Source organism: Staurois parvus, unplaced genomic scaffold (assembly GCF_062004578.1).
Source record: "Staurois parvus isolate SC_StPar_1 unplaced genomic scaffold, SC_StPar_1.0 ptg000025l, whole genome shotgun sequence".
In the NCBI taxonomy this organism is placed as follows: domain Eukaryota; kingdom Metazoa; phylum Chordata; class Amphibia; order Anura; family Ranidae; genus Staurois; species Staurois parvus.
In genome coordinates, this window is record NW_028317821.1 from 16,544,538 (window position 1) to 16,567,942 (window position 23,405).

Genomic DNA, 23,405 nt, shown 5'->3' on the forward strand with positions numbered 1-23,405 from the left:
AATTTGCTGATGAAGTTGGATGGATCAGTTCGTAATTGATCAGTGCAGACCAATTCAATTTAAGAAAACTGCATGAGGTTTTTACATTCGTGTTATATCAGTAATCCCTTTCTCCATGGGTATTAGGGGAGCTTTAAAAATAGTAATGTCCTTGGGAATGTGTTTTCCCTACATTGTAATGCAGGATGGGTTTTGGGAAACTGCATCAGAGCAGTTTTTTTTATTTTCCCCAATCTAAGGGGTTGAACCTACCTTATCTGGGGGCTATAGTTTCTTCAAATCTGCTAGCATGAGATTGATGTGGGGCTAAAGAATCCCCAGTTAATTGGGTTTTATCTCAAGGCAGATTTTGATAATTATGTGATAACCATATCCTACCCACTGCCTAAGGCTCGGTTCACACAACTGCAATGGTCAAGTCATACGACTTTGCCTGCGACTTCTTTCCAACTTTGATCAGACTTTGTTGCGACTTTAGACATTCAAGTCTACTGGCTGAAATTGTACCCAAGCTGGACCACAGTAGTGCAGGAATCTTTTCAAAAGTCGGAGCGACTTGTGTAGTATCAGATAAGATGGCTTTCTTAGGGAAACATTTAATTTCACATCACTTGACTTGGGGTCTCACATGTCAGATCCCATGTCGCAGCAGTGTGAACTGTGACTGAGCCTTGGTTGTTTTTTAAATTCACTTTATTGTCTTCACATGGTGACTTTAAGTGCTGGTTTCATAAACTGTTAGAGGTAGCTGAGTAGTGGCTGTAATAAAATATTTCCTTTTTACATTTTTGATGTTTTTGGTATATCTGAAAGTACATTCATTTTTCAATTATTTTTTTTTAAATTCACTTTTGGAATTTTGTTTTACATTCATGTTAAAAGATAGCTACATTCCTATACAATGGGGCTATAGAGAAGGAATGCAGCCACCCTCTTGCTTGCACCCAAGATAAACAAAGAGTTGATTCATACATATGCGGTGTGGATTGAAGCTTTGGTTTCACAGCTAATTGATACCGTATTTGTTCACCGGTTCCTGTCAGGTTCAGAACCATAGGAGTTAGTAGCCTGTAATCCGCACCTGAATTGGACCGCACTGCTTATAAATCATATCTGACTCTTTCAATCCACACCGCCAGTGCAGCAGACATATGTGAACAGGCACCAAAGGAGGCAATGTTTTTTCACATGTCATGTGAATTTGAAGCGGTTCAGACTGAAAACTGCATATATGTGAACCGCCACTGAAGATTTGCAGAGTGCATGGAACCGTGTCCATGACTGAAGCAAACATGCACTGCTTCTTCCAGACAAATGAAAGCCAGGGGAAAGGAGAGGTTTAGAAGCAAATTAAAGGATGTTCACCTTTTTGTAAAAAATGAATTTTTTTTCTGCAAAAATATGTGCATTTATTTTTATTATTTTTACATTGCAGCTTTTAAAGCATTGCACCCATGATCAGCAGATCGCAGGTGCAATGCCAAGATCTGAAGACTCCGTAAGCTGTCTGCCCATACTTCCAATATGGGCAGGCAGTTAATGAATGGTGAGCGCTCTCGTAGTTCATTGATTCTTCCTACCAACACCTTCACAGTTCATTGAGAACTGCAAGCCTTCAGGCACAATGGTTGACGATACTTGTAGTCTTCATTCACAGGAGACTATGAATGATTGACATGCAAAGTTGGTAGAGCCCTGCATAGGCATGCTGTTTTCAAATTGTGACAGCATGTACAGGGAGAAGATCCCCTGACCTGCGGTTACAAAGTGGGGAGAGCTGGTGGCTGGAGGTAGCTGCATCGGAACATATTGCACCATAAATATGGATTTAATATGTAGCCTGCTCCTAAACGTGATCTTCGCCTTTAAGGACCTTACAAGGAACCATATAAATGGTAAACGATTTCATGAAAAACATTACAGGATAATGTTAGTGGATGTGTGTGGATTTTTGGGAGATTAAGGCTATAATGTGTCACTTTAAAAAAAAAAAAATGTAAATATAAATTGTAGATAAAGCTGAAACATGTAACAGTCTTTTTTTAGGAACTAGTTTATAGACTCTGAGATTCACTAGATTTCACATTAAAACTTTTTGGCTAGTTTTTGTTGTAAGAATGCAGTATTTATGCACAGCAATATCTGCAGTATAGTTCTATTCAAACTACAAAGATTGTTATATTTTCATTGCAGAACCCAAGATTGACTTTAGTTTTGAGACAAGAGAACCAATAAGAGGAAAATCAAAGGCTCAGATCACATCCCGGTCCAGAAGGTTGGAGCAAAATGAGGTATGTTCACAATGAACTTAGGAGTACTAGAAAACTGTCTTGTGAATAGGATTTGGTAATATGAAAATGTAACCTTTTTGTAGCACCAGTGATTTTTCAGGATGGTAATTGTACATGATACCCAAAATATAATTGCCTGTGGCCTTTTTAAAGTAATTACCCTATCTATTTAAAAAAAAAAAAAAATCACATGTAGATTGGCACCTCACAGAATCCTTTTACATCACATTTGTCTTTATTTTGGGCTTTAGTAAGTGCCACACACCTGTGGCTGGTCATTTATGGCAAGTTTGTGGGGCATAACATTCCTTCTAGTCAGTGGTGCTCTTTAAAGGCTAAGTTCACCTTTTACAGAAAATAGCCTATGCAGTCAAGGGGCCCACAGAAGATATTAAAAATATATGCAGCTTTGTATAATGATCATTAATTTTATTGTTTTACCTGTAGGCCATTAGGGCACCTTAATGAATTAAAATGTTTGTTCACCAATTCCAGAAGTCTGCCAAGCAAAATAGGTGAGGTGGAAGCTTTGGTGCATGAAGAAAACTATGATTTAATTGGTATTGTTGAATCTTGGCTTCAATCTTCACATGACTGGCCCATTAATATTCCTGGCTATGTACTCTTTCAGAGAGACAAGGTAAAAAGGAAAGGTGGTGGTGTCTATGTGAGAAGTGATCTCAGAGCGAGTGTGAAAGAGGACCTAGTTGATGGAGATTGTGATGAGGCTGAAGCATTAGTGCACATGGGGGTGTGTACTACAAAGGTAATCATTGGAGTTTGTTATAGGCCACCCAGTGTTAATGAGGAAGTGGCAACTCAGCTCCTTGCACAGATCAAAAGGGCTACAAGGGCTGGAACAGTAATAGGAATTGGGGTTTTTAACTACCCTGAAATTGACTGGAGTAATGGCACTGCAGGGCCAGTTAAAGGGCAAAATGTTATAAACCTACTACAGGACAATTTTATAGGTAAAATTCAAAGAGGCCCCAACTAGAAATGATGCTCTGCTGAACCTGGTAATCTCAAACCATGCAGAGCTTATTACTAATGCTCATATAAAAGAACAAGAAAAGTGACCATAACATTTCATTTGTTAGCTGTAAACAAGCACATACGGGAAAAATAAAAATTCTCAACTCTAAGAGAGCTAATTTTCCAAGGCTGAGAGCTGCTCTCCAAGATAGACTGGGAGGGAATATTGACCTCAATGAACACAGCACAGAAATGGGAGTTCTTAAAAAAAAAAAAAAAAAAAACTGTGAACACACTGAAAAATATATTCCCATGGGCAACAAGTTTTAAAAGGCTAAAAATCAAACTTGTGTGGCTTATGGCCAAAGTTTAAAAAAAAGCTATAAATAATAAGAGCCTTTATTAAATATAAAAATGAAGGAATGCTATCATCATTTAAATATTACAGAGAATATAACAGAATATGTAAAAAGGAAATCAAGGCCCCAAAAGTTAACGATAGATTGCAAAAGATAGCAGGGCAAACCCCCAAAAATTCTTCATTAATAGTAAAAAGGTTCGGTCCGAGCATGTAGGCCCTTTACAAAATACTCTAGAGTGGGTGACTGGGGACAAAGAGAAGGCAATTGTATTCGCTTCTTCAGCACTGTGTATACAAAGGAGCATGGGGGAGCTCTTGGCCATAATGGGCATGTATTGACACAGCCCCAGATGATTCACATTGGCTCAAAACTGATATGATCCAGAAATATTTAAAATAAAGCACTTGGACCGGATTGCATACACCCACGAGTCCTGAAAGAATTCACCTCGGTCATTTGTTTCTAATTTTTAGGGACTTTTTAATGACTGGCATAGTACCACTGGACTGGCATAAATGCCAATGTGATGTCTATATTTAAAAAGGGGGTCACAATCTTTACCAAGTAATTATAGACCTATTTAACTTCTATAGTTGGGAAGATACTGGAGAGTTTAATAAAAGACAACATAGATGAGTTCTTGCTGGGGAAAAGAAAAATATTTTACCCCCTTCCTGTCCAGGGCAATTTTCAGCTTTCAGCGCTATCACACTTTGAATGACAATTGCGCGGTCATGCAATACTGTACCCATATGAATTTTTTACCATTTTTTTGAGACCGATAAAGCCTTATTTTGGTGGTATTTATTCACCGCTGGGATATTTATTTTTTTTACAATGTAAATGAAAAAGTCTAAAAATTTTGAAAAAAAGTTTTTTTTTAATAAAATTTTGCAAATAAATAATATTTCATCATAAATCTTGGCCAAAATGTATTCCATTTATTTATTTATTTTTTTATTTTATTTTTTTTATATTATTTTTTATTTATTTATTTTTTTTACGTACTGTCACCCTAGCAGTACAGTGTCACCATGGTGACACTGTACTACTTGTGGGGGGTGATGAAGATTTTTTTTTTTTTACACTGATTGCTTTTACACCCATATAGGATGTAAAAGCAATCATTTCTCTTTCTCTCTGTCTGCATTCTTGCAGTCATTGAGAAATACTGAGTGAGCTGTGATTGGTCACAGCTTGTCACATGGTACAAGGCTGTTGTGAATAGCCTTGTACCATGTGACCTCTGTGATCATTCACAGATTTCACACATAGTAAGCAATGATGTCACAAGTGACATCTTGCTTACTACTTTGCATGTGATCACTGATTCGCCAATCGGTGATCACATGATCGGGACCTCGTACAGAGGTCTCGTCCGACGATCTGTGTTTCACTGTGTCCGGAGGACACAGCGGGCACCGCATCGTGGTGGTGCGCGCTCCCAGGGAGCGCGCACAGCTAGAAAAGGCGGGTGCCGTTTAGGAACGGCAACCCGCCCCTGGACTGCTACCGCCCTGCCGTTTATAAACAGGCGGACGGCAAGAGGTTAAGCAACAGACCGCATGGATTCATGAAAAGACAGAAGTTGTCAAACAAATCTGATTTCTTTTTAAGGAGGTGAGCAAAACCTTGGACAGAGGGGTGGCGGTGTATATTTGGATTTTGCAAAAGTGTTTGACACAATTCCCCTTACACGGCTAATGTGTAAGATAGTCTACAGGCTTGGAAAAATCTGTATGTATAATGGATAGAAAACTGGCTAAAATCTAGTGTTCAGAGAGTAGTGGTTAATGATTCATACTCTGAATGGTCTAGGGTTGTCAGTGGTGTACCCCAAGGTTCAGTGTTGGGACCCTTACTTTTTTGTATATTTATAAACGATATAGGGTCTGGGATTAAAAACCATTTGTCTTTGCAGATGACACCAAGCTGTGCAGTGGAATAACGTCCTTGCAGGATGTCTGCAACTTACAGGCCATCCTCCATGCACTGTTTAACCATTAGCCGCCCGGCCAATGGCCGTTTGGCGGCTTGAAAAGCGCTGCAGCTTTCCGGGTGCACGCCATTTGGCGTGCTCCCGCACATGTGCGGTTGCAGAGCGACGCAGCAGTGCGATCTGTCACCGCCCGTGCACCTCGGACACGGCCGATGACAGATCCGAGTACCGGCTCCCGTTGCCGGTACCATGTGACCTGCCCTGACCAATCACAGCAGGTCACATGACAGTTGTATACAATGGATGGCTTCATTCATGATGCCATCCATTGTATACTAGTGCCTAGCTGTGAATGGTCACAGCTAATCACATGCACATGTCATGTGATTAGCTGTGACCAAATCACAGTTAAGCACAAAAAAGAAAAGCTGAATGAATCGATTTCATTCAGGTAAATGCTTGCTTATAGCAAAGTAATTCTTTGCTATAAGCAAATTGTGTAAAAAAAAAAAAAAAAAAAAAAAAAAAATACTGATCACTTCCCCAAAGTAGTACAATGTTACTATGGTAACATTGTACTATTTTGGTCATAGTAAAATATGAAAAAAAATCTTAAAAAAAAGTAATAAAAAATTAAATATAATAAAAAAATATATATATATATTTTTTTTTTTCATACTGTCACCAGTCAGTGTCGCTGTTCACCGCCATGCCAGTTATATGATGACGCTGTACTGCACTGGTGACAGTATGTAAAAAAAAAAAATAGTGAAAATAATTTTTTTAATTTTTTCATTTTCCGAAAAATTATGACAAAAAAATACAACTTCAAAAAACTCGCCATGCCTCTTATGAAGTACGTCGGACTGTCTACTCTGCAAAAAGGGGTCATTTGGGGGATATCTGTACTGTTCTGACATTCTTGGACCTCAAGATATTAAATTGGCTGTCAGTACTTCAGGATTGATCAATATTCAGATCTATACCATAGTTTGTGAACTCTATAACTTTCCTACAAACTAAAAAATACATCCTAATTTGGGTTATTTTCCCCAAAGACATGTAGCAGAATACATCTCGGCCTAAATTTATGAAGAACAATTATTTATTTGTTAAGTTTTATAACAAACAAAGAAAAATGTGGTTTTTTTTCGAAATTTTTGGTCTTTTTTTGTTAATTTAGCAAAAAATAAAAACCCCAGCGGTGATTAAATACCACCAAAAGAAAGCTCTAGTTGTGTGAAGAAAATGATCAAATTTTAGTTTGGGTACAGTGTTGTATGACCGCGCAATTGTCATTCAAAGTGTGAGAGCGCTGAAACGTGAAAACTGGCCTGGGCAGGAAGGTGTAAAATTGCACGGTATTGAAACGGTTAATTGTGCAACTATGTGGCAAATGAGGTTTAATGTTGATAAATGTAAGGTTATGCACTTGGGAGCTAGGACTATGTATGTATCATACATACTAGGGGGGGTACAACTGGGGGAATCAATGATTAAGGATCTGGGGGTTCTGGTAGATCATAAGATTAATAATGGCATGCAATGCCAAGCTGTGGTTTCTAAAGCAAGCAAAATCCTCTTCTCTATTAACCTCCCTGGCAGTCTGATTATGTCAATATTTTTGAATGTAAAAGCGGTACATTGTTTTGCATGGAAATTTTGTTGTTTTTATATTGTAGGCCTGTAATTCTTAGGAATAACTCCCTTAAATCTGACCAAATAAGAGTCTAGTAAACATCCCGGGTATGATAACGTTTGAAACACAATCATAAATTATAATATAATTATAAAAAATATTTAATTCAATGTAATCAAACCAAAAACACTGAAATTTGAAATAGAGCACAAAGTTCGCACATCACGGAGCTCAGTCGCAGAATCGTTGCTGTCGTCACTTTCAGTGTCTGACGAATTTCCCCACGAATCACTTATCGCTCAATTCTGCAAGTGATTCAAATTCACTATTGCTGTTTTCTAGCTGGTCTGGATGCCATGGACGTTCTCAAGTTTTCAGGCAGAAAACTATAAAAATGCAGGCAGGGCACTGGACAAAGCACTAGGGACAAAACTGAAGTGAAATGGTTTCATACAGTAATGTAATCCTAACAGATTACAATGTATTGTGTGTATGTCATGTTTTTTTTTTAATCTTCCGCCGGTTCCACCCCCCCTGCATCGCAGCTCTCGTAGGGAAGGGAAGACTGATGCCGCCATCGACCGGAGGACACCGTGTGAGGACATCGGGGGGATTGCAGGGACAAGGTAAGTTATACTACAGTCAGGGGCGGACTGACCATTCGAGCACTCTGGCACTGCCCGAGGGCCCGGGGTCAGTAGGGGGCCCCATGAGATGCCCCTGGTATCTTTTTATAGGCTTTTTTGGTGCAGTTTGAGTGTTGGCAAGGACACGGGCCCCATGATCCCTTAATCCCCAGGGGCCCCATGGGTTGTCAGTCCACCCCTAACTACAGTGTAATCCCAAGTGTGGCTCGGGGTTACCGCGTTTGGTACTTAAAATTAACCGACAAGCCACACTCGGGATTACCGCCAGGGCATCAATTCACAAAAAACATTTGGAGAACTGGAGAAAGTGCAGAGAAGGGCAACCAAAGTAATAAGAGGCATGGAGGAGCTCAGCTATGAGGAAAGATTAGAGGAACTGAATTCCCTTTTGAGAAGAGGAGATTAAGGGGGGGTACGATCAACATGTATAAATACATCAGTGGTTCATATAGTGAACTCGGTGTAGATCTATTCACTCTGAGGTCATCACAGAGGACAAGGGGACACTCTTTACGTCTGGAGGAAAAGAGATTTAATCACCAAATACAGAACGGTTTCTTCACAGTAACAGCTGTGAAAATGTGGAATAGACTCCCTCAAGAGTTTGGTTCTGGCCAGCTCAGTGGATTGCTTTAAAAAATGCCTGTATTCTTTCCTAGATACACAGAATATAATTGGTTACTAACATTTATAGGTAAAGTTGATTCTGGGAATATCCGATTGCCTTTCAGGAGATCAGGAAGGACTTTTTTCCCCTGCAGGAGCAAATTGGATCATGCTTTGCTGTTTTGTGTTTGCCTTCCTCTGGATCAACTGTGGGTATAGGAGTATAACTTGTATGTTTTTTTTTTGGTGTTTGTGTTGTGTGTTTTTTTTTTTGTTTTTTTTTTAACTGGATGGATTTTTATTCTTTCAGCCAGACTAACTAACTATATTACCTTCAGAAACTCCTAGTTGGCAATCCCCATGTCCTGATTTGTTGCTAGAACATGAAAACTGCTGGATGCTTATCTTTGCTGGATTAAAAACCAACAGTTTTCATATTCATAGCAGCAAGTCCAGGACATGAGAGTTGCTAACTAGGAGTTGTTTAGCCAAGCTTCTGAGCAGACACAAATGGTCTCCAAGTAAAACAATTAAATTATTGAAGCTGCCCAGATTTTTAATATCTACTGGGGTTCCTTAACTGCATAGGTGATTTTCTGTAAAAGGTAAACTTAGCCGTTAAAGAATATTTGCATTTTTAGTGCTTTTATCTTTCTCTGATCCACAGGAACAATGTGCATAGCAAATGCTTACCTACAGCACTGTCTTCAGAAATTCTCTGTGCTGTACTAGAACATGCATGCTGCAACCTCCCTTTTCATTTGGAAGTTTGACTGTCAGGCTTTCACACTGTTGACCAACTTTCCATTGAAGTGAAGTTATGAGTTTACATATGCCAGTAGAGCTTGAGGGAGGTTTGCAAAATTCAGTCAGATTGTGCTGAGCTACTCACGCTAAACAAATCTGCCGACAGTATTGTAAATAGGAATATAATTGTTGAAGCTTGGATGGATAGAAAAGGATTAGTGAATTCTCTCTTTCACTAATTTTATCAGAGTGTCGGCGGATGAGGGAAGTTTTTGTCTAATCTGTCCAACTGACTAAGAAGTTACTCATCCACGTGCAAAATGGCTCAAATGGGGAATCTGGTTGCTATGGACCACTGCTTTTCCTATATTGTCTTTCAGTTTAATACAGTGGTCCAAAACTGTTTGGCCTTTGCACTCATGATGTATTTTTTATACTTTTTAATGGTGTTTCTTGTGTTTTTACAAGCCCAGGCCTTGTCAGCAGCTGGTCTGGCAGCCTTGAAATGCTTTTGGGTACTTTTTTTGGATTTTTGTTTCTTTGCTTGTAGTATAAAGCATGCTTGCCTGGGATCCAGATTACTTAAATGAACGTTAGTACTTTTTAAGATGCCAATAACATTAAGATAACTTTATTTGTCCATACTATTGTATTTTGTTTACGCTTTCTCACTATTTCTCAAAGTCTCTGGCTACTACACAATCTGAAATATTAAGATTTTATGTGGTAGCAGATGCATGTTTTCTGTGCTGTTACCATGGTCTGTGTGCTCCTTGGTCTAAATGTGTGGTTTTTGTTTTTTTGGGTTTTTTTTTTTTTTTTTTATTATACAAATCCTTCCATGCGTTTTTCCAGATTTTCAAGCAGTTAATTTAAATAATATAGCTGTATTGTTGACACACAGATTGATGCAGCTAACATAGTGAGCAAAAAGAGGGCTGACTTAAACAGTAAGGTGCAACTCCTTGATAACAAAAGTGATAGAATACACACAAGATCGCAGGCTTGTATGCTACTATTATTAGTGCACCTACTGCAGGGCTTGACTTTGATTTTGCTTTTGAATCTAGGAGCCAGCTAAAAAAAGTTAAGACATTTATTTTCATGGGTTGTCAGCAACAGGGCAAGGCAGGTAATTTGCGCCCTTAACCCTAACTTACAGCAGAGCGGCCAGCCAATAACCCTGATGTAATGCTGTTAAGTCAGGGTTATAGACTGGCTACAAAGAATGACAATAAAATTCTGTTATAAGAGAAACTCCTTATTAAGCCGATTGAATCGCAACGGTGGCATGTAAAACGCCCTCATCTGCTGCCTATTGGGTGGTGGGTGGCAAAAACGTGGCTCTTCTGCACATTTTTACCACCACCTCCCATACAAAAAAGGAAGATAGAAGTATCCCAGTGCTACTGATCTTCTGCTGCCTCTTTGCAGCCACTTCCTGTCTACATGTGTGTCCCCCATGGTGACTCCACTCATTCCTCTGGTGGATTTCCGGTCACCATGAAATGCTGGAGCCCAGCTCTAAATAAAGAGCGGGAATTGTTGATGGTACAGAGGGCTTTAGCAGGGGACTTAGGACTTTGTTCCATAATGATTTCTCCATATGGGTGCCACCGGGGGGGGAGTCTGGTGTTCAAGTAGTAACACACATGAAGCCAGAAGAGCTCAGACCTGGCTGGGAGGATTTGTCTCCCCCCTGCTCCATCTCCCAGCATACTGTAAACTAAATGCCCCGTCACATGGCTCCCTGCTTCCCTGAATAACGTGCAGACTGGCACATGGGAGCTGACATTGGACAGTGCAACACCTGCTGGTGACGTGGCGCGGCACACTACCCAGGGGTCACCAGGGAACACAATCGGTGTAGGAGAAGCAGGACTGTGTCAAGGATCTTTTTCTACACTTGGGAAGGAACCGTGAATGGGCTGACAAAAGCCCAAGCGCCAGGATGCAATTTCTAGTCGTCATGGCGACCTGGCACCTGGAATTTGTCAAGCCCTGAACTACTGTATTCAAAATATTTTTCCTGTAGCATAGATGAGGCTTCTGGCATTATATTTGTTTATAGATATATTGTATAGCTATAGATTTCCCCACTTATTTCAGGGGAAATTAACCTGAGCCTAACATTGGTTGTGGAAACTAGTCCTATATACCAATAAATTTGCAGCAAATCACATATTCCATCACAATATCTAAATAGTAGTAATAGTTTGTACTAGATAAATATTCTAATGGTCTAATCCTAAAGCCTAAGTTTTCTGGCCCAAACCAACCCTTTCCTTAAGTGATTTGGCTGCTGTGAGTGCTGCTTCATACTGTATGTAGCATTGACTGCTTACAGCACTTTGGACAGCAGACGGAAGTTCTCCCCGAGACTGAGCCAAAACAAAATCAAGATGGGCTGAGTGTCTTCTCAGCCATCCAGAGGAAGCTTTGCATTTTTATCAGTAAATACAAGGCTTCCACTGATTGGCTGAGGTGGAGATTATGAGGTCATCCACCACTTGCCTCTCCACCTCAGCCAATCAGTGGAAGCCTTGTATTCATTAACCACTTGCTCTCCAGAGGATTTGCCCCCCTTTTCCCATGCCATATTTTGCGCTGCGTTACTTTAACTGACAATTGCGCGGTCATGCAGCTCTGCACCCAATTTAAATTTATGTCCTGGTGTGTATATATACTGGAATTTTTTTATTTTACTAGTAATGGCGGCAATCAGCGACTTAAAGCGGGACTGCGGCGGGCATTCGGACACTGGGGGGAACTGACACACAATAACTAAGTACTTACACTGTACTAATGGCGCTGGGCAGGAAGGGGTTAACAGCTGTGTTTGTGCTTTCAACTGTAAGCACACTGCTTTGTATGGCTCTATGTGCAGGAGCTGACAGGGGAGAGAACTGTATTGTTTACATACAGTTCTTTCCCCTTCGGTAATACTCGGCGATCACCAGGTGCCGGCAAGTAATCACCGGCCAGGAACTGGTGATGGGTTGCACCCGGAAATTCAAAATCGTGTGTGTATATAATATGTATATATGTGATTGTGCGAACCCCTGCCGCCCTGTAGCAGTATTTCTGTAATAAAAAATATAAGTCTTCTGGCTGAAAAGCACACGGCTTGATTTTTTGCGGTACGGCGCTGCGTTACTTTAACTGACAATTGCAGTCATGCAATGCTGTACGTAAATGAAATTTTTGTCCCACAAATAGAGCTTTGTTTCGGTGGTATTTGATCACCTGTACTTTTTTTTTTTTTTTTCACTATAAACAAAGACAATTTTGAAAACTATTTTTTACTTTTTTTTGCTATAAATCTATCCAGTAAAAAAAATTTAAAACCAATTTTGTCATAAATGTAGGCCAAAATACATTCTGCTACATGTCTTTGCTAAAAAAAAAAAAAAAAAAAAAAAAAGTATCCCAATACATGTAAATTAATTGGTTTACATGAAAGTTAACGCTTCTACAAATGGCCTATATATACTGGAATTTTATTTTTTTTTTTTTATACTAGTAATGGCGGCGATCAGCGACTTACAGTGGGACTGCGGTGGGCATTCTGACACTGGGTGGGAACTGCCACTGACGTCCCAATGACACTAATACAGTGGTCAGTGCTAATAAAAAGCACTGACACTGGACAGGAAGGGGTTAACATCTGGGGCAATCAAAGGATTCACTGTGTGCTGTTTATCATAATGTGCTGTGTTTTTTTTACTAGGGAAACCTGCTGATGTGTATTTCTCTGCTGTCCAGAGAAATACACAGCAATTATGTTCTTGCTGGCAGGAGAGACACCTGTGTTTTACACACAGGTCTCTCTCCTGTCAATGTTACTCGGCAATCACCGGGTGCAGGCGGCGAATCACCGCCCAGAACCCGGTGATTGGCATCTGTAGCTACCAATGGGGGCGTTCACGCCCCCTACCCGGAAATGCAAATAACTTATATATACGTGATTTTGCGCAGCCCTGTAGCAGCAGTTTTACTATTTTGTGTGTGGTGGTGCAAAAAGAAGGCTATTTACTTGGCAAACACATCCCAAGGGCACCACCTATATGGTCACAATCAGTGCAGGCATGTTTGTGCCTATTGACAGCTAGTCAGGTTGTGTGCTAGTCTATTGCACCCTTGAAGTATTTTAATGGCTTATAGTTATGTAAAAATATACATTTTCCTCAATTTTATTGGTCAGCTTTGTTGTCTTGCATTCAGACAGCGGAAGATACTGAAGTGGTGTCACAAATAAATGTTAAAAGAAAAACCAGGCTCCCTCCAGAGGATTTTGTTACTGAGATTGAAGAATTAACCACCGTTTTATGCGTAAAACAAAATTATTTTAATCCTTTTTAGTATTCACGTTGGAAATGGTATTTCTTTCATTATAACCAAGGGGTTGCTATGTTTTCACACCTTGCTTGCTTTTAAAGCTATCCTCTGACAATTTCACTGACTTGCTGTTTCTGGTTTATATTCTACACATAACTGATGTCCTGTCCTCAGTTACTTTGTATATGCAACAAGTGTGTGGTCATGGTTAATTTTGCATAGGAAAGCAACTCATTTCACATATATTTGACACTTAAATAGAGCATTTCTGGAGATGGAAATTCTGAAACTGAGAAGACAGTGGAGTCTGAAAAGGCTGGACGTGTACAGGCTATTTCTAGAGAGTCCTCAAGAGTAGTGAGAAGAACACCAAGGAAAAGGGTGATGGCAGCGTTATTTTACTTCCGTGCCTTGGGGAAGGGTAATAGCTATTCCCAGTACTTCATGTTTTTATTTATTTTTTTGTTACCTTTTTTCCCAAATAATAGGTGGTAGCTGCAGACCCACTGCCAGATGATGATGCAGATGTATCAGAGACCTCTCCAGTAACAGAAACTATATTGCCTTCAAGCAACCAGGCTCCAGTAAATATCCATATACATTTTTAATTTTTGTCTTTTTAAATAGATTTAAAATACCCTATGGGTTTTTGATGTTAGTTAAATTGGACACATAATTATGTTCCCTACTTTTCTAGGCTAATGCAGTATATTCTTATTTTGAATTTCATCAGGTTGATAATCAGGTGACTGAGACTTTCAAGCACACAAACGCTTTACGATCATTCAGTGAGTTATCAGAGTTGTCAAGGAGGACTCCAAAGAAACAGCTGATCAGTGAAAAAGTAAATATTTCTAAGTGATGGGAAATTTGTCTGCTACAAACTTTACCAGACCAGATCTTTTTCACACTTCTTACTTTTACAGATCTTGTGCAGAACGTTCACTGTTTAGGGTATTTCCTAACCTTCATTGCAGTCTTAAGAGCTCAGAAAATATGAGCTTGCTAGTTTTCTTCTTGGCACAAATACTACATATTTTTGTCAGAGCACTGGGTTTCTATTGTGACATGCCTACACAGACCATGTGTTGTGTGCTGGTTTATATATTATTTTTTAATAATTTTATAGATCACAGTAACATTTTGGTTTTATTGTGCTATTCGCAGCATTTGAATTTGCTACAGCAAACGGATGCAGAATCCCTTATTAATAAGGTCGATGGCATTAATAATATTGGTCGTGCAGATTCCAGTGATCTTCTAAACACAGCTCTGATAGAGGTGATATTAAAATACTCTTAGCGTTTGTTTTCGTCCGGATCCTTGCCATACAAATAAACAATTATTGTTCATTTTGAAGGAAACCGGTGACTTTGGTCAACAACATCTTGAGACTCCAAAAAAGACAAAACAGTTGAAAATAACAAAGTTTGTAACTCCCAAGAGACAGGGAAGATATTTTCTTTAAAGCACTGGGTGATACTTGTAATGCATTTCTTCTGTCACACTCTTATCTGGGTTTATTGGTGGTTCTAGACTTTTTTTTTTTTTATGTGTGTTTTTTTTTTTTTTTTTTTGTATGTAAAATACTTGTGTTTTTTTTCCTGTAGATTGTAGAAAAGACATTTACTGACGAAAAAAGAGAAGACAGGGATGTTCTGAAGGAGATGTTCCCTTATGAAACTTTAACTCCCACAGGAATAAGGTTTTTATGTTTTTATATCTTTAACTCTGCTGTCATTGCGTTTTTCAAAATTGTCAGTCTTTTTTTGTTTATAGCACAAGAAATAAAAAACGCAGAGGTAATCAAATACCACCAAAAGAGAGCCCTATTTGTGGAGAAAAAATAGACATATTTCATTCATGACCGTGCAATTGTCAAACTAATGCAGCACCGTATTGCAAAAGGAAGGGGGGTAAAATCCTCTGGAGAGCAAGTGGTTAAAGATGCATATCTAGGTCTGACACATCCTTATCCAGATCCTTTTTGCCTCAGGCCAAACTTTTGTCCCCTCATTCTCACATCACTGCCCTCCATTCCAAGAGTAAGCCCTTAATTCATGCTTACATGAGGGTGTTAGTTCCCATGGTGTCCTCCTTTTTGAAGCTGTGATTAATAAGACATGCCCTGTCCTTCCTTTTAGTCTGATCTGGGTCAGTGTTTGGCCTCAAGTATCAATCAACAAATCTCGAACATGGCCATTGTGTTTCAGAGATCAGGGAGAGTAGTTCACCTCTCTCCCCCTGTTCATTCCAATGTGGCTTTTGCAATCTTAGTCTGGTTATCCAGAAGCCGCTATTAAAGCTATAAGGGAAATTTCCCTTGTCTGATCTTACTCATAAGGAGGCCTTTCTTGTGTGGCTATTACCTCTGTAAGGACAGTCTTTGAGTTGGAGGCCTAATCTTGTAAGGAGCCTTTCTTAGTGTTGTACAAAGACAAAGGTGTCTTTCCTAATGAAGGTGTTCATTGCCTTCCAGTTAAACAAGGTGTTTGTTCTTCCTTACTAATGTCCTGCTCTAAAACATCCTTCCTAAGTAAATTCGTCTCTGCTGTCTGCACATGGTGCAGGCAGTGAGAGTATACCTGTCAGAAAATGCAGCTTTTAGTAAATCAATGTACTACTTTGTGCTTCCTGAAGGTACCCACAACTGTTTCCTAGCCTTTTCGCTCTGCCATTTCTAGGTGGATTAGACAAGTTATTGTTGGACCCTACAGTCAATAAAGATTTGGGTTACTCAGTTCCTTGATGAGGTAAACTCTACCAGAGCTGTTAAAGCATAATTTTAGTAGTTTATTTGTTTATTTATACATACAGGGAAGCCTATAATAAAGCTTACCTGCAAGTACAGTAAATATTTCCTAAGCAGGCACCATTTAGGAGATAGTCAGGTCCATAAATATTGGGACATCGACAAAATTCTAACATTTTTGTCTCTATACACCACCACAATGGATTTGAAATGAAACGAACAAGATGTGTTTTAACTGCAGACTGTCAGCTTTAATTTGAGGGTATTTACATCCAAATCAGGTGAGCGGTGTAGGAATTGCAACAGTTTGCATATGTGCCTCCCACTTGTTAAGGGACCAAAAGTAATGGGACAATTGGCTTCTCAGCTGTTCTATAGCCAGGTGTGTGTTATTCTCTCATTATCCAAATTACAATGAGCAGATAAAAGGTCCAGAGTTCATTTCAAGTGTGCTATTTGAATTTGGAATCTGTTGCTGTCAACTCTCAAGATGAGATCCAAAGAGCTGTTGCTATCAGTGAAGCAAGCCATCATTAGGCTGCAAAAACAAAACAAACCCATCAGAGAGATAGCAAGAACATTCTTAAAAAGAAGGAACGCATCGGTGAGCTCAGCAACACCAAAAGACCCGGAAGACCACGGAAAACAACTGTGGTGGATGACCGAAGAATTCTTTCCCTGGTGAAGAAAACAACCTTCACAACAGTTGGCCAGATCAAGAACACTCTCCAGGAGGTAGGTGTATGTGTGTCAAAGTCAACAATCAAGAGACGACTTCACCAGAGTGAATACAGAGGGTTCACCACAAGATGTAAACCATTGGTGAGCCTCAAAAACAGGAAAGCCAGATTAGAGTTTGCCAAACGACATCTAAAAAAGCCTTCACATCTAAAAAAGCCTTCACAGTTCTGGAACAACATCCTATGGACAAATGAGACCAAGATCAACTTGTACCAGAGTGATGGGAAGAGAAGAGTATGGAGAAGGAAAGGAACTGCTCATGATCCTAAGCATACCACCTCATCAGTGAAGCATGGTGGTGGTAGTGTCATGGCGTGGGCATGTATGGCTGCCAATGGAACTGGTTCTCTTGTATTTATTGATGATGTGACTGCTGACAAAAGCAGCAGGATGAATTCTGAAGTGTTTCAGGCAATATTATCTGCTCATATTCAGCCAAATGCTTCAGAACTCATTGGACGCCGCTTCACAGTGCAGATGGACAATGACCCAAAGCATACTGCAAAAGCAACCAAAGAGTTTAAGGGAAAGAAGTGGAATGTTATGCAATGGCCAAGTCAATCACCTGACCTGAATCCGATTGAGCATGCATTTCACTTGCTGAAGACAAAACAGAAGGGAAAATGCCCCAAGAACAAGCAGGAACTGAAGACAGTTGCAGTAGAGGCCTGGCAGAGCATCACCAGGGATGCAACCCAGCGTCTGGTGATGTCTATGCGTTCCAGACTTTAGGCTGTAATTGACTGCAAAGGATTTGCAACCAAGTATTAAAAAGTGAAAGTTTGATTTATGATTATTATTCTGTCCCATTACTTTTGGTCCCTTAACAAGTGGGAGGCACATATGCAAACTGTTGTAATTCCTACACCGTTCACCTGATTTGGATGTAAATACCCTCAAATTAAAGCTGAAAGGCTGCAGTTAAAGCACATCTTGTTCGTTTCATTTCAAATCCATTGTGGTGGTGTATAGAGACAAAAATGTTAGAATTGTGTTGATGTCCCAATATTTATGGACCTGACTGTATTTATTTTAGAAGCAGCCAGTGATATCACCTGCGCATGCGTCCTGTGCTCTTAGTGAAAGGCATGTCGTCCATTGAGAGAGCTGTGCCATGGCCGTGACTCCTGCATGCATGCAGGAATCGCTGCCAGAGCCCACGAACCCAGGAGGAAGACAAAGTGAAGATAGAAGCACTGTCAGCCGCTGGAGGGCTTTGTTTTAAAGTAAGTTTTTCATAATGTGCTAGTATGCAATGCATTATGCACATTATGACATCCTACAGGGGTCCAATTTTTTTTTTTTTTTTTTTTTGCAATTTGCTACCGCCTTAATGCTTCATCGCCCATTTGTGGGCCTGTTGGCATTGTTTTCAGTCTTGCCCACCCTTCAATTGGACTGTTTTTTCCAAAAAGCTTTTAAAAAACCTGTCCTGTACTGTAAAATCAGGAAAGTTGTTTTTCTATTTTGTTTGGAACCTCTCCTGCTTCCAGCAGTCTGTTTATAAGAGCTATATGTTTTTACTTTGGGATCCGACATATTGCATCTCAAGTTGGAAAAACTTCAAACACTTCTGTTGAATGAAGTCTCTCTCTGGTTCATGATCTGTTTTCGGTTCCTAGGCAGCCTTCAGTGTTGCACCTCAAGTGCCTGATACGGACAGCAAGGAGCGTTGTCCCCTGCTTGAGTCTATATTTTTCCGAGTCCTTATGTGTGGCTGCCTCCTCATTTTTAACCTGGGAGGGTTTCTCTGCATGTAATCAGGGTTTCATGTGCCCAATTGTGGTTTTGATTTGACTGCAGATGGCATAAGTGTGGCCCAATGCCTTCCCATTCAGAATCCATATTTGATCTGCCAGCAGCCTTAGTGGACTCTTAGCCATTGGTTGCAGGGGCTCTATCTGATGAAGAATCTCAAAAATCCTTACTAGTTGAGGTTGTTTTTGAGGTGTCGCAGGCAGTCGCCATAACTCCCAGGCTTGGACTATTGCAGGCCTTCTTGATGTGTATGCCAACCTAAAAATGGAGGTGCAGTCTGTAGACTCTATACTAGTGTTGCCACCAGTCTAGGATCCCTGATAAGCCATATAACTAAAACTTTTGTCATGTACACACCATATGCAGATGTTATCTTACTGGAAAACTCCAAACATTTTGTGGCCCCCATACCCATTCTCTAGCAACCTGTTCTGTATTAACCTATTAGGCTTCTATTAACCTGTTTACACTTCGTTAACCCATTTACAGCATCACTAAAGTGGGTCGCCTTCCAAGGCGCAACATTTGTGCTCAGTGTTTGTATAGCTTGAATCATTCTGTTTTTATAGGGATTCCAAGTGGGCTTCAGTGCTATCCCTGCTAGTCTGTCTCTGACCCTTTATTAACTGGGTCTGCAGCTCCTGTTTTAATTCCTGGTTCAGAATTCCAACAGTAGGGAGATGTTGTTTTGGCTCACCAGTCTCTATCATTGGTCTCTTGAAATACAAGGGGTTGTTTCAACCATATTGATGCCGTGAATATCACTTTTCATTTGGAAGGATCGACCTGCTGTTGGGTCTTGGGTCTACTAGAGCGCCTGTGCTGCAAAGACCTTTCCACACACATGCTGTTTGGGGGCTTCCTCTTTGTGAGCTGGAAACACCTGAAGGTCCTGGGTCCCACCTCATACTGTGCCAGAGCATTTCTCTTTTTGAGAAAAGATTCATTAATAGGTGGTCCATGCCCAGTGGGGATACTCCAGCAAAACACATTAAAGTTTCTACCAGAAAGGTATTTTGGTTGCCTTATTGCATATTTTCTTTGCCACTACTGTTCCTTTACTTGTACTTCCCTGCATTCCCAGTATTTTGAGATGACCTATCCCAGGGTGCAAGAACTTGCCCTTGGGAGTTATTTCTTACAAGGGTATGCCCTATCCTTCTCAGGGAAATTCTGTGTACTCTGATAAAGCTTATCCTCAACTTCCCAGACTGGGACTTTCTAAGTTAGTCTGTTGGAACAGTTTCTACTGCATCCTCTTTCTCTGCCAAGTGCCTGGTTTCATGCTGATACCAAGTCCCTGTCTCAAGTGTGCATACCAGAGCCTAAGAGAAGCGTAAACTACTTCAGGGCCCAGTGTTTGAGCTTAGGATCTGGAAGATGCTGCGTGCTATCTGACTAAGATACAAGGGTCATCCACATGACAAAGTTAGAAAAGGATAAATATTAACAGTTCATATCGAAGCTTGAAAAATTATAATATAGGAGTAAGTTCAGATTGTTGAATAAGCTAAATTGTGATTTTGGTTCTTTAAGCAAGAATAACTCTGATCCAATGTATTTTACCAGTTATCCTCCCAGTAATACCCTAAAATTAAATGAAAAAATCTTTACATAAGAGTTTCATTCTCCTATGGAGTGTTGATTACATTTTATTGAAATTTAAATTGTGGGTTTAAAAACATGACTGACATGGTTTTGCTGCATGCTTTTGAGATCCCCCTATGAAGATGTTGCTGCATACTTGGTACATATATTGCATACAGAGCTCATGTAATACCTTGCAAGAAAAGATGCCTGTACAAAATGTAGTGACCCATAGCAGCCAGTCTTCAGATATTTAGATGCCAAAAGTTAAACCTGGCTACCATGTTTTACTGCATTTTCCATATACTGCGGTCGTCATTCCATTTTGTCCTTTTTCATTTGCATTTTCTCAAGCAACTTGTAACACTACATACAGCAGTTACTGTAAAGACTTTGTCTGATCCTACAGTTTTTTTTTTTTTTTTTTTTTAACCACTTGCCCTCCTGAGGATTTCTCCCCCTACCTGACCAGGCCATTTTTTGCGTTACGGCGCTGTTACTTTAAATGACCGTTGCACAGTCATGCAATGCTGCACCCAAATGAAATTTATGTTTTTTTGGTTTTCCTCCCCCCCCCCACGAATTGAGCTTTCTTTTGGTGGTATTTGATTCTGCTAGTCTGTAGGTGCGGTGCTGGACACAGACAAGCAGGGTGGGGAGGAGGATAAACAGCGCAATGTTAAAAATATAAAATGTTTCAGTCGCCATAAAGCCTCTTGTTTTTAAAAGCCCCAGACTTTCCTAAAATCACCTCCGATTTTTAAATACGATTTTGTTTTTTCATCTGGACAAGTAGATTGTCATGAGGTACAAGTAGATTGGGGCCCCAATTTAGTCCCTAGACAAGTAGTTTTTTCAAAAATTTCCAACCCCTGTGTTAGTAATCAAAACGTTCTCCTCCCTGTCTGACATCACCAGAAATCACCGGGCGGGACCCGGTGATTGGCTGTGCGGGTAGGGCACTTGCGCCTCCTACCCAGGATTGCAAAATCGTGTGTGTGTGTGTGTGTGTGTGTATATGTGTGTGTGTGTGTGTGTGTGTGTGTATATGTATTTATATATATATATATATATATATATATATATATATATATATATATATATATATATGTGTGTGTATGTGATTTTGTGTACCTGTGCTGCCCTGTAGCAGTATTTTCTGCTATAGGGCAGATGGGAAGCAGTTAATAGAACTTTTTGCCTGTGTGTTTTGTTTTTTTTTTTTTTTTTTCCTTTTCATCAGACTTGTGCCAGGGTAAAGCTACAAGGCACAAGGAAATCCTCCCTATGCACAGTTTTACACTGCAATAACTGTATTCTCACGGCTTGTTTGTTTTTACTTACAGCGCCACATGCCGCAGGCCAATAAAAGGAGCTGCTGGGCGTCCTTTCAGTGTGAAAGATTATAAAATTGAAGAGGGTTACACTTCCAAGTATGTCTCAAAGTACCAACCAATGCTTGAACAGAAGGTCACAAAACCGAAAACTGGACGATCGATCCCCATGTGGATAAAGATCCTTATCTTTGTTGTTTTGGCTGTGTTCTTGTTCTTGGTTTACCAAGTTATGGAAACAAATGAAGGGAATCCTTTTTCTGTTTTCCTACAGGTCAGTCAGAGTTCGAATAAAGTTGAAAACTGATTTTCAGGGATTTTTTTTTTTTTTAAATAGCGGTCCTAGGATTACAGAAACTGGCGTGGTTTTTTTTTTTTTTGTCTCAACCTTCAGATTATGACTGCACTTCAGACTCTTCTGTACAATAATAAAGATGGTACATATGGACATGCGCAATTCATTATTTACTGTGGACACCACCAGGAGGACTGTGCCATAACAAATGACATTATTTTATTAGATCTCCGGAGCATTTTGTAGCAGTTATTTTTTAACAGTAATGCTTTAGTTAGTTTTGATGGAATACATTTTTGAATCTGGATGCAGAAATTGTAATTCAATGTGAAATATTTCCATACATATACTGGATGACTGAACGTACAATGCGATCATGCTTTTTGGACAGTTTTTGTGAGACGGTAGACATTTGTCTAATGTATTATAAACCTATAAAGGGGAATATTTTTGCTATACTTGTGTAGCATAGCTTGTCTAAAGATGCTTCTAGACTACCTGTAGTTTTATCTGTAACTTGGTACATCGCATCTGTCTGATTATTTGTAAATTATCCCTGGAAAAAAGGTGATATGTTATTATGTAAAATGCTTTGTTACAGATATTCAACCATATTGGGTAGCCAACATTTCAAAAGGTAAAAACCTGCAGCTTGCAAATGTGGATTACTGTTTTTGCCTCTAGCACCTACCATTGACTTTGAAAATGTCTAACTTCACATACATGTAATGCTATATTGGGTCCTGTTTTGATGAAAGCATAAATGATTTTCTCAGATCTCTGAAGGACAGTAGTGATGAGCAAATAGTTCTCTAACACATCAGCTGAAGCATTTAAAGGACTGGACTTGCTTTCCTGTAACACATTTTTATATTATGGAAAATTTATCAGGGGGGAGTGTTGCAGGCCACGCTTAGTGTAGTGGCACTGTAGATCTAAAGTTTCTAAAATGTGGAAGGTGAATCACTTTGTTTCATAACCTGAAGGCAGCTGTACACTAAAGCAAAATATTTTCAAGAAATCCTACTTATAATGTACTTTAGAAATCATGCAGGTTATTAAATCATGATGTGAGCAAATATAGCTGACTTTTTTTTTGTTTTTGTTTTTTTTGTTTTTTTGTTTTCGATAACCAACTGTTTAACTGTGACATTGCCATGATGTAAATGTTAAATAAGCATCTTCACAGGGGGTAATTTAGTACTTTTAACATGCCATCCCTGATTTTAAAGCTTAAGTGCAGCTACAATCCCCCAAAAAGTTAGCACAAGGGACAAAACATTGAGACTTCTCTCTTGTGTTTCCTTTTCTGTTAGTTGAAAATCTCCGACCTGCTTCATTCCACCCACCGGCCACCCCCCCAACATGCACCCCTGCTGTTGTAATCGTCTCAT

General features: G+C 39.7%; 1 protein-coding gene across 3 annotated transcripts in view; it reads left to right on the top strand.

Moving 5' to 3' along the window:
- The window catches only part of TMPO (thymopoietin), a 37,899-nt gene extending 14,809 nt beyond the window's left edge, over positions 1–23,090 (top strand). The window contains exons 4-12 of one of the 3 annotated variants that reach the window (XM_089652051.1): positions 2,194–2,291; positions 13,431–13,538; positions 13,806–13,925; positions 14,033–14,128; positions 14,278–14,388; positions 14,712–14,825; positions 14,905–14,992; positions 15,153–15,249; positions 21,729–23,090. In XM_089652051.1, the coding sequence (XP_089508177.1) occupies positions 2,194–2,291; positions 13,431–13,538; positions 13,806–13,925; positions 14,033–14,128; positions 14,278–14,388; positions 14,712–14,825; positions 14,905–14,992; positions 15,153–15,249; positions 21,729–22,023 (1,127 nt within the window). In that variant the 3' untranslated portion in view covers positions 22,024–23,090. The remainder of the gene's footprint in view (positions 1–2,193; positions 2,292–13,430; positions 13,539–13,805; positions 13,926–14,032; positions 14,129–14,277; positions 14,389–14,711; positions 14,826–14,904; positions 14,993–15,152; positions 15,250–21,728) is intronic. The other 2 variants (XM_089652034.1, XM_089652042.1) reach the window with 2 other exon arrangements.
- Positions 23,091–23,405: the final 315 nt, after the last annotated feature.